The sequence below is a fragment of the Poecilia formosa genome, unplaced genomic scaffold (assembly GCF_000485575.1).
Source record: "Poecilia formosa unplaced genomic scaffold, Poecilia_formosa-5.1.2 Scaffold52, whole genome shotgun sequence".
Classification (NCBI taxonomy): domain Eukaryota; kingdom Metazoa; phylum Chordata; class Actinopteri; order Cyprinodontiformes; family Poeciliidae; genus Poecilia; species Poecilia formosa.
In genome coordinates, this window is record NW_006799991.1 from 1,815,329 (window position 1) to 1,829,968 (window position 14,640).

Genomic DNA, 14,640 nt, shown 5'->3' on the forward strand with positions numbered 1-14,640 from the left:
GAATTTCAATCTGGCTTCATACAGCAACAACTATTTATTTCAGTTCACTTTAATCGGTTTATTTATATAACATCAACAACAATCACTTTTTATAATAAACAAACCAGACTCTGTGTAGATTTTATTGATGTTAAAATGTAGATATAGGCATAGAGCAGCTCATATATCATAGCTTCTCTTTCTTTCGCGCCGCTCCTGCTGTTGCTCCTCTAAAGCAGCGGTTTCGGATTCATCTTTCCGGACATGTTTGGCTCCTTCGCTGCGTCTACCGCCCCTCGGCCTCTGCCCCAGCAGGGCCAGGGTTAAACCTGGGCGGCTCTCCACCCCAACATGGAAGAGGCCACAGAACAGTTGCCTCCCCCAGCCAGCAAACACATTGGCTGAAGCCGAGGGTGGATCTGGATCTGGGGCTGGAGCGGATCTCCGGCGCGGATCCTGGATCTGGAGCCGGACCAGGGACGCCCCTCCCCGCTCCGTTACGCGACGACGCCGTGGTCGCAGCACGTACACATACAAACAGCCAACAGATGAGAGAGAGCGGGGTAGGGCTGTGCATTTCTCTCTGTCGGAGACGGCGGTGTGCCGTGGGTTCACAGCTCGTAGTAAAGGAAAAGCAGAGGAGTGAAGAACTACCCCAAAGGCTGAACATGGTGTGGTTTTCCCTCTACTCATTGCTGCTCTTCTTTACCCTTATTATCCCACCAACTCCCTGCCCCACTGCCTGCAGCAACCCTTCTTGCTTCTTTACTCAGGCAGTACAATGGGCAGCCTTCCAAGCAGAAAGAGGGGGTCCTAACCATGTCTTTGGTAACAAATGGATGAGGCTAAGTTCTCACAAACTGTGGCTGCTGCTGCAATTTTCAGCTCTTCGTCGGTGGTGTTATAATTTTTGACTAAATTATAAACGGATTTTATTTAACAGATTAAGATGACTTTTTATTGCTGTTTGACCCGGATCTGTTTTCTGAGACACTCTGGTTCTGTTCTTGATATCAAAACTAGCAGCAGGAGAATTAATCAAGTAATTGTATGACAAATTAAAATGAGTTCAATAATATCTAATGATTATTTTTTTGAAGGGCAGTTTGGTATACAGAGACTTCATAATCCATTTTATTTAATTTATGGTTTCTGTGGAGATTTTTTTCCCCGTTTCATTTATTGTTTTTGGTTGTTTTTATTTTGGGTATTTAAAATATCAGTGCTAAGCGTTACAAAATTAAAGTTTATTGGTCTTTAACAGTAAAACCTTGAACATGGCCTATGTTGTGACACAAACGGGATTAATTCTGTCATTATGGTGATGGATATAACAGCGCTAAATTAAAAATACAAATTTGCACAGCCAGGTGAATATTTTCCCTGAATATATTAACTTCAATAAAAGCTGAGTATTGCTGGGAAAATCCTCAAAGACATGGAGATAAGCATGGGGCAATCCCGTCACAACTACAATGGATTGATTTAGATCAGTCCATTAACTCATGTTAAAATGGTCCAGTCTAAGTCCAGACCTAAATCAACTTGAAAATCTTGACAACTGAGAATTGAATGTTGCTCATTCACTTGTGTTACAATCTGAAGGATCTTCAGTTTTTTTTTCTTTTTTTGCAAAGAAAAACAAAATATCTACTCTAAAATACCAGCAACTATAACTAATGTTGACAGGTGGCTGTGCAAGGAAAGGACAGATGAGGTCTGAGTACAAATTCACACCACAATTTTCAGATTGTTAAAGATTTTTTTGCATTTCAAATTTATGTCTCACTGTACATCTGCTTGCATGCAGCTTTTCTTTGGGGTTCATTAAAAAAAAAAAAATCTTCCTTTTGAAGCTCAGTTTCCTCTGAGAGGAGATGAACACGCCACACAAACACGACAGACCTGGTAGACAGTTTGACAATCAGTCTCTCTGACCAAATGGCGAAATGAAAGCCGACATTAGCTAGCAACACATAATCTTCAGGCTTTCAGCCGTTCAGGTTGTTTCCATGCGGCGCTGCAGACTGCTGCTGTTGACCCGCCGACTGTAAACTGTGGTCACTGAATCTCTCCGCGGATGTCGGAACAGCAGCGGTGTTTGTGCGGTTAAATCTTTGAAGGTCTTTACAGCTGCAGCGTTTCTGCTTTTGTTTTTGATCTCTGATTAGTGCTGGCACTCAACTTGTGAGCTTCAGTGCAGTTTAACTTAAACCCTATTAATCTATCTGTGATGTTTTTACCCCTGTAGGGAGCGTTGCTTTACCACTGAAGTCCTGTTTAGATAGCGAGGTTCTGTTAGTGTGGGTAGATATGTAAATACGGGCTAATGAGAGCTTTCATTGGAGCTTAATATCAATCACTGCAGCGGAAAGATCTGTGGCATTTCTGAGAGGTGAGCTTTAAACCGAGCTTGTGTATTTGTGCACAGATGCAAAAAAAAAAAAAAAATGCGTCTGTTTCTCCCACAGTCTGTTTCTCAAACTACAATAAAAATGTTGTAGGTCTGTCTGTGTGGCTTGATATTAACCAACTTCTTCCTCTTCTGCTTTTCCTCAGCATGCGATAACTGTAAAAATGGCGCATGCAGCCGTCAGGGCCAGTGCTGCCACGAGCAGTGCCTGGGTGGCTGCTCGGAGCCGGGGAACGCCACCAGCTGTGTGGCCTGCAGGAACCTCCAGCATGGAAACATCTGCATGGACAAATGCCCTCCTGGATACTACGTTTTCCAAGGCTGGCGCTGTGTCAGCTTCTCTTTCTGCCAGGTTTGTAGTAGCTGAGATTTCTGTCACCAAATCCCCTTACTGAGATATTCTGATTTGTCTGAAGTGGGGTTCTGTGAAGTAGTTTAAAACAGGTAGTGTTTTATTGCTTCCACTTTGTAGGACCTCTGATGGACGTTGTCATAATTGCGAACTTTTAAACAATTCTTATTTTTAACATTTTTTTATAGTGTTTTGTGTTGTTGATTTTTGCAAGGTGTCACTTTTGTGTCAGACAGCTCTGATCTGAAGACGACATTTTGGACTCAGATGCAAAGTCTTTTATTTGCTCTAATTTGGGTTTTAATAATTGTCTAATGGATAAATGTCATTATATTAAAAATATTCAACAAGGAGGGATGAAAGTATATATTAATTTCCTAAGACACAACAGAATAGAATTGAATAGGAAGAGGAATAGGAAAACCTTTATTGTCTCATTGAGGGGAAATTCTGCCGTAACAGAGGATCTGATTTAAACAGGTTCACACAGAAGTTTCAAAAGTTTTAAAAAGATTAAAAATAACAACACTTATATTAATAATAGCATACTGTACAAGATGCAGTTATTAGAATATAAATATTGTACTTACAATCCAAAGGATGTACAACTGAGTGAGATGACGTTTATAAAACGTCCATAACATGGATTTGTTTTGAACTTTAAAAAACCCAGCAGACTTTTTTACAATCAGTATACAAAAACAGCAGAAATCTATAAAAAATATGTGGGGGGGGAAAAAGAAAAAGAAACACAAACAAAAAACTGTGCAACAACTGCGCTATTGCCAGCAGGGATGTAAACATTGAATTTATTGGGGAGCAGCTGCTGGGAGAAACGACGATGAACAAGAACAAGATGAGACCACAGCCATATTTTGGGGTGAAACTAAGACTCGCCACATTTGTTTTTCAGGGGTCAGAAGCCATTTTAATTAATTCATTATAATAGAAAATCTTTTTAGCCACCAAAACAGATTAGGCGGGCTGATGTCTTTTTTATTTTTTATTTTTTTTCTTTGTCTTGCAGGACCTTCACAACCAGTGTAAGAAATCTAAAAACCTGGATGCCAACTGCCATGAGTACGTCATCCACAACGGCGCCTGCATTCAGGAGTGTCCTTCTGGATACAGCAGCAACTCCACGACGTAAGTCTGGCTCGCCACGAGCTCACATGCAAACACGACTCGGAGGCCACCATCAACACAAGAAAAACAAATGTGTGGTGGTTAGTGAGCACAATGACATTTGTACACAAACGTACAAGGGCGCTGTTGAGTAGAGAGATCTATTATCTGAGTAAAGATTGCGGCCGGGGCTGATTTATTTATTTTTTTCCCCCTTTTGGGGAAATTTAATCGTTTATTTCTCCGTTTTTGTTATTCGTCCGCTCATCAGTGAAATCAATCTTTTAGGCTTAAAACACGTGAAGGGCTTCTGCAGTAGGGTTATTGATATAGCGAATGTCTCGTTGCGTACAACTAACTTGCCGTCTAAGGTTTTGTGTCAAAGAATAATCACTTTCCAGCAAAAACTTCAGTTTTATGAGTCACAAAACAAACAAACCTAACAATCTAATATTGAACTGGAGGCACCCAATGTGGAGTTTCTAGTCATTACTTTATATTAAAGTTCTCAAATAAGCCCATTTTGTTCTCATAGTTTCCAGTATTTTTTAACGGTTACGAAGGATAATTAAGTCCCAATTCCATTATTTGCCATTTAAACAGAAAGGACTCGTCTGATGTAACAAGAAGCTGGTAAAAAGTCTCTGTGCTGTTTATGACTCCAAATGCAAACTGGATATATTATTAAAATTTGATTTTAAAGAACAATCAGCCGTTATTTTATAAAAGTGTTCTTGTAATATTGCATCCTGTCCAGCTAGTTTATTGTGTATCAAGAGTTTGACATTACTTATTTTTCCTGCTGACACTAGTGTTGTCAAACTGCACCAGCTTTAGTAATCTGTCAAGGAGCTGTTTATTTAGGATTGGATGTTTCACACGGTTGTTTCGTATGGCCTGGTTTATCATGGGGATCTGAAAGATCAGTTTAAAGGGTCATAAACACATTTTATCCTACCGGAAAAGATTATGTCTGTGCTTAAAGTGACCAGAGTAGGATGTGCCAGAGAGGTGGAAAACTTAAGGAACTAAAGAGCCACATAGCGAGGCCTTTATCCTGCTACTCGATATCACCGGTGCAAAAATCATCCTAAACATCTGTTATACCTGCTTCTTCTGAGCTCACCGTTTGATCTGCATTCCAACAATCGAGAGCAGTCTTACTTGTTGCAAAGGAAAATCACTGTCATGCTTATTTAGCCTCACTGGCTCTTGCTAAACCAGGGAGATGCGTGTTTGTTTAGGAGCCAAGTATGTGTTTTGGAAACCACTCCTTGTTTACACGCTCACTAAACGCATGCATGAGGCTTGAGCAACGAGTATAACATACTTTCCAGCAGGAGGAATGAAATATTCATGTGACTAAATCATTAATGTGAGCTATTGCAAGAGGCGACAGTCACACCAACCAAAGACGACGACGACCTGAGATCAATATGAAATGTCGGGGGGGCAGGTTTGTGTTTCACAAAGCCTCTGGGTCTGCAGCGCTCTGACAAGATTTATTGATGCCGCTCATATATTTCAGTATGGTTTGCGGCTGATGTTTTTCACATCTATTTTTCAGATAAAGTCTTCATTTACGTTGTAAATACGGTTAGATGCACCATGTTTGTGTGTGTGTGTTTTTTGGTGGATATCACTCGCCAAACTGTACACTGGGGAAGCTGACCTCTGCGTCTTAAAGGTCAGAGCCGAAATCTTGCATAAGAGGCAGAGTAGAGCCTCACAGTCAGGGCTGCAGGGTGAGGAAGGCGTCTGGACCTGAAATGAATAAGAGTTTTCCCTGCTTCACTGTTTCTCATGGCATAGCAGACACTATAATTGGTGTTTTTTTTTTTTTTAAACCACAGATTGATTGATTTGACTATTTGTACAGAATATAATTTAAAGCGCTTTAAATTGAAATCAAGCAACTAGAAGGAAAAACACTTGTACTGAAAAGGAGAAAAACAATCACAGAATAAAAGTGAAATTTAAGTTTTGCATAAAGCAGGAGCGACGTTAAAATGTGAATCTAAAATAAATAGATAAAACATGATTAAAATGAAATAAAAAAATAAATAAATAAAAGCATTCACCTATTGCTCAGTTTTCACTGAAAAACCTTTATTCTGGTTTTATATGGATTTAGTAACAGCCTTTATGTGAATTGTAAAATGTACATGTGACAGCACAACACCACCCAGGTTTCTTTGAGTCTTGTGCTCACTAAGATGAAGTAAGTGGAAATCTCTCACTTTGTATTGCTGGGATTAAAAACAGAGACGGTTGTCGTCTTCCTATCATTAAGCTGGAGGGAAACTCTTACCGCTACCTACTGGTATTTTGACCCCACTGATGCAGTGACTGTAAGGAACCGTAGTCACGTGGTGACACAGAAATATGAAGCTGCGATTCACCAGGAGGGTGAGAGATGCCGTAGCGCTCCATAATCCGAGCCGGGAGGAGAATATGGATATTAAATGGATGTTATTCAAGAACGGCGTCTTGAGAAACCCTATGTGTGATTTCTGCTCATACTCATCCAAGTAAGACCTGGACCACAGTACGAGAAAATCCCATTTTTCCCGTCCATCTTTACGCTGTGATTGAGTGTTGAATGCAACCCTGAGATCCAGTAGAGCGACAGGAAGCAGAGTTTCAGCACATGACGGCCGTGATAACAAGACTCTGTGGGAAACGTTCCTCTCTTTTGCACCTCCATCCTGCTCTGGAGAAATGTTTGCCGGTGTTGTGATGCTGCTGAGTTTTGGACTTTAAATCTCACCTTTTAGTGCTGGTGGTTGGGTCGGAAACGGATCCCGTGAAGTGTCTGAAAGTTTTCCAGAGCAGAGTTTGCGTTTGCATGTGCGCCCGTAGATATCGTGCGATAAACAAGACTTTTCCATCAGGCCCGTGTTGCAACACCGCGGCCGATGTGTGTTTTGGTTAAAGCAAGAACTGACGTCATCACAGATGCGCAGCTTCTCACAAGCTGCAGACGCAGTCACAAAATTGGATGGTTGCTGGATATTTTCTTTACTTACATTGTATTCACGAAGGTTTACGGCAGCTTTAACCATAACTAATGTAGTGATCCAGTGAGGGCCGTCTGGACGTTTCACTGAGATGATCGGTTTCCATCTGTCTATCCGTTTCTTTTGTCTCCTTCACCACAGAGTTGGGTAGTAACTAGGACTAAAAAAATTTACTTTTACAAGTATTTTTATTATTTTTACTTGAGTAAGGTTAGTATGAAGTGTCGCTACTTTTACTTGAGTAAAATTTCTGGATACTCTGTGCGAGTGACTTCACAAGAACAAACTTGCTTTTACCAAAAATTAGCCAGACCCAGGCAAACACCTGCAGTTTTTGTTAAAGTGAAGTTTTATATTGAAAACTGATTTGGAAGAATTTTTCTTTTGTCTGATTTTGCTATTTTATAGTTATGCCATTTATATTACTTATTTTTATTTTGATCTTTAAAAAAACAACAAAATTTCAACATAATGTACCGCATATTTCGCTCCTTTTGATGATGGGACTTTTAAATGTTCTGCTCAGTTAATCAATACTTGAGTTGCCTTTTTACTAAATACTTTTCAGAGAAATTTCACAGATTGTTACTTTTTAATTTTACTTGAGTAAAAATATATCGAAGTAGTTCTATTCTTACTTGAGTACAAGTTTTGGGTTCTCTACCCACCTCTGCTCCACCCATCTGTTTATTCATCCATCCATGCATCCACCCATCCATTCATTCATGTTTTGCGTTGGCATGGATGAAACCTTCTCTCATAGTGAACTTTTTAATTCATGGAAGTAAATCAAAGGTGAACTGAGAACTCTGCTGACATTAGTCTGGAAAACTATAAAATTTGGACATGAAAAATGTTCATTGTTGGAAATTTCAGTGCAGTCTTAATGTCTTCATTTCACAAATCTGTAACATTCCTCAAGATGTCACACATCAAAAGACGTTAAGCTTTATGATGGCATGCTGTACACATTTGGAAATTTGCTCCAATCTGTTTTATGACGTTAAATTCATTTCAATTTCTCTCCCAAACTGCGTTTCGCCACATCTGCTGCTCTCAGAAAGCATCTGCTTCTGTCTGCTATGGGAAAGGAGTTTGCTCATCTTTTTTTGGACAACGTGACAGCGAGCACGCAGTCCCACATTTGGTGTGGTTCTGTCAGGGCTGGGCCGAAACCAAAACCTGAGCGTCAGCTGCAGGCCTCTGCTCTAGATGGTTCCAACAGACCCCGGAGTCCGAGTCACAGGGTTCAGATAAACACTGTCCCTTTAAGAGCTGCCCTCGGAGCCCCGGCCTGTCTGCCTGTGTGTCTGTGTTTTTGGTACAACAGCCCAAAACATTCTCCCTTTTCTGCGCTGCAACTAGAGCGTTACGCTGGAGAGGCAGAGTATATGTTTTGTTTTTTTTTTCCCCTCCATGTGTGGGAGACTGAGAAAGACAACAAGTCCTTGAATTTTTCTTATTATTCATTGTTTTGGAGCGCTTGTTACCGTGTTTTCACTCGCTCAAAGAGGAACACTTAGTTGGTCTTTAATTGGTAGGAATCCTCGAGCGTTCGGTAAACCGTAAACAAAGATCGTCGGGGCTGGAACTGGGAGGTTTCCGTGTCTTTGTACTAAATGCCATTGTGAGGACAGCGCAGCAGGAAGAGGGAGAAAGTCAGGGCACGGTCCTTGAGAGAGGGATTATAATAGGAGTTACATAAACAGAATTTAAAGCATGAAGAGATTTCAAACAGCAGTTTGTGCATAGCTTATATGTTTCCCTCAACAAACAGCAGCATCCTTTGTCGGCTTATGTCCCCATGTGCAGGGGCTTTAATAAAAGGTGACCCTTCTGCCTGATCTAAACTTGTTAAAGCTACCAGCCAGAATTTTACACAAAACCTTAAATGGGGTTTGTCAACTATAGACCAACATGCCATCATTTCTTTTTCTTTTGTTTTGCTGTTTTATAGTTGAATAATTAAAACGGCATCCCAAAGAGAAATTTTAAGCGCGCTCCTCCCTCCAGTTACATTACATGAGGCATTTATTTTTTTTCAGTTAATATACAACACTTTAATATAGAAACATATGCCTTTTATCCTTTAATAATACGGGCATTAAGGCCACTTAAAAATTAAAACAAGTCAAAACTGAACATTTATGAATCCTTTCTTTATGTTTTTGGTTTCCCCCCAAAATATTGTGATCTTGTCATCATGAATCCATAACATGGATGGACCAATATAGGGTTTACTGGTGCCAACTGATCAGTTATAATCTTGTGATGTCATCGACACTGTTGTTGCCATGGAAATCAATGTTTCATTATATAGATGTTGTCAATTCACATCTGTTACTGGGGGAAAAAAAACAAAAAACAGATATGAGTTTGTTTTTTAGCTTTCCTTACAGTTGTATTGTCAGCATTTTTAATCTTTCTGTCAAAGGACTAATCATTGTCTTTCTGAATTATAAATGCAGCTTTTCTCCACACATTTCAAGTCATTTTCAAGCGAAGCTCTTCGGGCTTGAAAGCAGTTGTCTGTAAAAAGGAACAAAAAGACGGATTAAGCTCTTTAGGAATCTTTCGAGGGGTCTTCGAAGCTCGTTTGTCGACGAATTTCCTAAAAGGTGCCATCAGGGCCTCTTCGTGCTGTGAAATCCCGCCTGCATTTGTGATTTCGTGCAGAAGTGCACGCGTGCAGGCAGAGGACGTCACCGAGCGAACAGAGAGACAAAGCAACAGGCGCGAGCCCCTTTGGGAGCTACGGCGGTGTTTGTTTGGGTTTGTCAGTGATTACGCTCGCTTTGATCATTCACGTCGGTCGCCGCGGTCCAAATAAACATCAAGGAGGTGCAGAAGTGAACGAGAGCGGGTGTCATCTGCGTTTTACGGGCTCATTATGGGAGTTATCTGATTACCGGAGAGAAACATTCACTTCTGAATTGTGAGCAGATTTATTTGCAACCAAGCAGACAGAAGCTGGTTGTCATTTGAGCCCCAAATTAATTTGATTTGCAATCACCTCCTGAGATTCAACTTCTGACATGTTACAACCTCAAATCTTATATATTTTCCAGGGATTTTATGTGGTACAGTAAGACAAAGTACACAATGATTGTGAAGTAAAAGAACACTGATGCATGTTTTTTTTTTTTTTTTTTTTACATTTAAACATAAGTGTGCTGTGGATTGATATTGAGCCCAGTCTTACTCTGATAACCCTTAAAGAAAATCTGACTCATAATTTGTCAATTTGGACATTTTCTGTGCATTTGGAGCTCTAGGACACTCGTATGTTAGAATGAAATAGAATATTCATTCATGGGGCTGCACAGTGGTGCAGTTGGTAGAGCTGTTGCCTTGCAGCAAGAAGGTTCTGGGTTCAATTCCTGGCATGGAGTTTGCATGTTCTCCCTGTGCATGTGTGGGTTTTCTCCGGGTACTCCGGTTTCCTCCCACAGTCCAAAAACATGACTGTCAGATTAATTGGCCTCTCCAAATTGCCCCTAGGTGTGAGTGTGTGTGTACATGGTTGTGTGTCTCTGTGTTGCCCTGCAACAGAGCAGTGACCCCACTAAGGGACAAGGGTGTAAAGAAAATGGATGGATGGATAATTTGTCAATTTGGACATTTTCTGTGCATTTGGAGCTGTAGGACACTCATTGTATGTTAAAATGAAAGAGAATATAGTAGAATTGAATTTATTGTCATTATATCTGAAGGCACAACGAAATTGAGGATCCTCCACCCGAGCCACCCTTCATCGCTAGACTACGATTTTTCATTAAAAAAAAAACAAACAAACAAGAATATTACAAAGAAACAACAGATTTGAAAATGATGTACTGGTTGGTTTAATCTCAGTTCTCGTGTTTGTTTAGGCTGACCTGTGAACCTTGTGCGGGCCCCTGTCCTAAAGCATGCCAGGGAAATAAAACGATTGACTCTGTAACTTCGGCCCAGGCGCTAAGAGGCTGCACCGTCATCGAGGGCAACATGGTCATCAAGATCCGAGGAGGAAGTAAGCAGTTTTACCCACCGCCCGCAACAGCTGCATGTTCTGTCGTTCTTTGTTCTGCATAATCGTCTCTGCCTGGCTGCAAACTCCACTGTCCTCCTGCTTGCAGCGAACATAGCGGCCGAGCTGGAGGCCAGCCTTGGACAGATCGAGGTCATCAAAGGTTACCTGAGTATTCGCAGAGCCTACGCGTTGGTCTCCCTCTCCTTCCTGCGAAAGCTACATACCATTAAGGGAGAACAACTTGAAGCAGAGTAAGCGCTCCTTCTCCCACCTCTCGTCTCATATTTAGTTCATGCCAGGACGAGTCCGTTAACCGCTTATCTCTGCGCTCCTCCGTTAGTAGCTATGCCTTTTACGCGCTTGACAACCAGAACCTCCGCCAGCTGTGGGATTGGTCCAAGCACAACCTGACGATCGAGCGAGGCCGCACGTTCTTCCACTTCAACTCTAAGCTCTGCATGTCGGAAATCAGAAAGCTGGAGGAGGTGACGGGAACCAAGGAGCGCAACCAGAAGAACGACATCGCAGCTCGCACCAACGGAGACCAGGCCTCCTGTAAGAGTCCTCCTGTCTGACTCAGTGAACATTTTTGGAAAACTGATAGGAAAAATATTTTCCACCCACTCAAATATGCACCACTTTGTGTAGGTCTCAACAACATATCAAGTTTGTAAATTTAATGTCATGAAATGTTTTTAAAGAATTAACGCCTTTGTTGAAGTTTTGGATAAAACTTCATCTTATCAAACTTTAATTATTTTCGTGTTAGAGACCGAAGGTTTCTGTGTATTTCAAGCTATTTATACAGATATGCTGACCCCTGACTCTTTTGTTGTGTAGGTGAGATGCAGCTGCTGAACTTCACGTCTGTCAAGGTGAGGGCCAACATGATCATCCTGAAGTGGAATTCGTTTTGGCCGTCGGACTACAGAGACCTGCTGGGATTTATGGTTCTCTACAAAGAGGCGTAAGTGGGAGGTTTTTATATCCCGAATGATAAGTTTTGTTTTGTTTTAATACCGGTATTGTTATATTTTATACTGATATAGTCATTGTGCATTCTTTTTTTGTTTTTTGTTTTGTTTTTTTCCTGAGTCTTCTTATTAACTTTATTTTATTTTTTTTATGCCAAACGCAGCCCGTACAAGAATGTGACGGAGTTCGACGGACAGGATGCGTGCGGCTCAAACAGCTGGGTGATTGCTGACGTCGACCCGCCGCCCCGCGCCAACCAGGAAGATCCAGGCTACCTCATCCGGTCGTTGAAACCCTGGACCCAGTACGCCATCATGGTGAGAACCCAGCTGTCTGCGTCCGACGAGCATCAGGTTCACGGAGCCAAGAGTAACATCATGTATGTTCGCACGGACGCCTCAAGTAAGTAGAACTGACCCTGGTGTTTGTTTTTAGATTTTTAAACTGCTTAGATGACATGTAAATGTATTTGTTTATGTCAACTGGGTCCGGATCTCATCATTGACAGAACCGCTTAGCTTAACTCGCTTTAAAGCAGAGTTAATAAAAGTTCGAGCACTGCATGGTGCTGTAAAACTAGACGTCAATTGATGCAGCTTTTAAAGAAAAGTGCTTATTTTGAAACAGAACAGCAACTTTTTCTGCAGGTTTTGTTCAAGCATAATTAAAAATAATTAAAAAATGACCAATGAGGCATATCAAAACAGAGAGAACATTGGTATCTGTAAAGATCCTCAGCAGAAGACAGATTCAACATTCCCAAACGATTTGTAGCAATCTGCAGAGTTTGATAGAAATAAACAATAAATGATTGTTAGAACATTAAAGGGTAGTTTTCAGTCTGATAAGTTTTTAATTTGTTAAAAAGGAGAGTTTCTTTCCCTGTGTATAAAATTATTTAATTTTTTTTCCTTTTTTCTACAGAAATATTTGATGAAACTGATAATTATTGACCTAAACCCAGCAAGTTTAGGTTACTTATCTTACAGTCTGAGTTTTTATTCAGTAAAACATGGAATCACACAGCTGTTCATGTCGTATTGTCTTATCTTTCATCTTCTTTCGCTACGTTTTGCTTCATAAAAACAGCTGACCGTACCATGGCCGCACTTTGCTTCGGTGTTGTGAATGTTCATTAGTTGTCTGGGCACAAATCTACTGTGTGTGTTCTTATGAGATTGAAATTCTAAGGGAAATTGTAATAAAACCATGATCACGATTCTGCTCCTGACTGCATAATTTCCTCTCCTGAAAACAATTCGCAGCATGTTTTGCGTGTTTAAACTCGGAACCGCATGCATGCGGTGTAACTTAATTGCATTCTTATTTCTCCCTTCTCTTCTGGCAAAGCCATAACAGTAGAACCTCTCACTGTTTAATGTGTGTCATATGAGAGTATTCGAATGAACCATCTCTGAGCTGCATTGCCCTGTCGTCATTCCTGTTTTTGCTGGAACTGTGTGTGTTTTCATCCATGCAAGTCTATCAAACAGCTCTACTTCAAGGCCGCACTGTGTCTTATTTTACAGTTTTGGCTAAACGTTGTCTTTTGCCTCCTTCAGAACCCTCTGGACCTCTGGACCCCATCTCATCCTCGAACTCCTCATCTCAGATCATCTTGAAGTGGAAGCCTCCCACCAGCCCCAACGGCAACATCACCCACTACCGGGTCATCTGTCACAAGCAGGAGGAGGACAGTGACCTCTACAAGTTTGACTACTGCCTGCAAGGTGAGTGGAAACTGAAACCATCGGCTGTTCCCCTTCCTCCCGGCTTCACCTGACGCCACTCCGTCTTTCCCAGGAATGAAGCTGCCGTCCCGCACCCCGACCCACCTCGACAGCGAAGACGAGCAGAAGTGGAACCGAACAGAGGAGCCCAACTCGGGGGGCGGGTGCTGCACTTGCCCAAAGACGAAAATGGAGCTCGAGAAGCAGCAGAAGGAGATAGCGTACCGCAAGACCTTTGAGGATTACCTCCATAATGTCGTGTTTGAGAGCAAGTGAGTTGTCTCGGATTGACAGTCAGTTTATTTATATATAGCACCAATTCACAACTTGCGTCATGGTGAGTCTTTTCCAGAGTCACATTTCCAGATGATTTTACCCAATTTTATGAAATTTAAACCCTCAAATGCCTGATCAATTTTTACACTTTCAGTACAAAATCCATGAAAGTCACCGAGACAGGAAGGAAAGAAGGAACCGCACTAGAAAGGAATAAAGAGAGGAAATATTCAACAAGAGACATAGGAGGCAGAAAGTGATGGAAAAAATAGAAGGGAAGGACATGAAGAAGGAGAAAAAGGAAAAGAAAGGCAGGATAGGGAAAAGATGGACCCAGGAAGGAAATCTGGAATAAATATTTTTCCAGTTTCTCATCTTTTTCCATATTTATCCTGACCTGGAAAACACCTACATTCCTGAAATTTCAAGATTGCATTTGAACCCTGAGTAACAAAATAATAGCAATAAAAAATTCAAACAAGATAAAAGTGTCATTTTAAAAAACAAGATCAAAAAGAAATTAATAAAAAAAAATACCACCTTTGATAACTTACTGTAAAGTAAGCTTAGTAGAGGAGTCAAGTCGAAAAAGCACCGAACAATTTGAGCCACCATTTTCACACAGTAATCAGCTACTTCACAATTGTTTACAACAGTATCAGCAGACTTTTTTTTTTTTTTTTTTTTTTTTTTAATCCCAGAAACCGTGACGTTTCATGTCGAAGCAGCTCACATCTTTCTGTCTGCGGGTTTTCTTA

General features: G+C 41.0%; 1 protein-coding gene across 1 annotated transcript in view; it reads left to right on the forward strand.

The window, feature by feature from the left end:
• Positions 1 to 14,640, forward strand: part of insrb (insulin receptor b) — an 81,173-nt gene that overhangs the window by 53,010 nt on the left and 13,523 nt on the right. Inside the window, exons 3-11 of the mRNA XM_007552728.2 lie at positions 2,539 to 2,744; positions 3,772 to 3,890; positions 10,762 to 10,901; positions 11,008 to 11,152; positions 11,242 to 11,456; positions 11,742 to 11,868; positions 12,040 to 12,278; positions 13,439 to 13,606; positions 13,680 to 13,878. Of these exons, the coding sequence (XP_007552790.1) occupies positions 2,539 to 2,744; positions 3,772 to 3,890; positions 10,762 to 10,901; positions 11,008 to 11,152; positions 11,242 to 11,456; positions 11,742 to 11,868; positions 12,040 to 12,278; positions 13,439 to 13,606; positions 13,680 to 13,878 (1,558 nt within the window). The remainder of the gene's footprint in view (positions 1 to 2,538; positions 2,745 to 3,771; positions 3,891 to 10,761; positions 10,902 to 11,007; positions 11,153 to 11,241; positions 11,457 to 11,741; positions 11,869 to 12,039; positions 12,279 to 13,438; positions 13,607 to 13,679; positions 13,879 to 14,640) is intronic.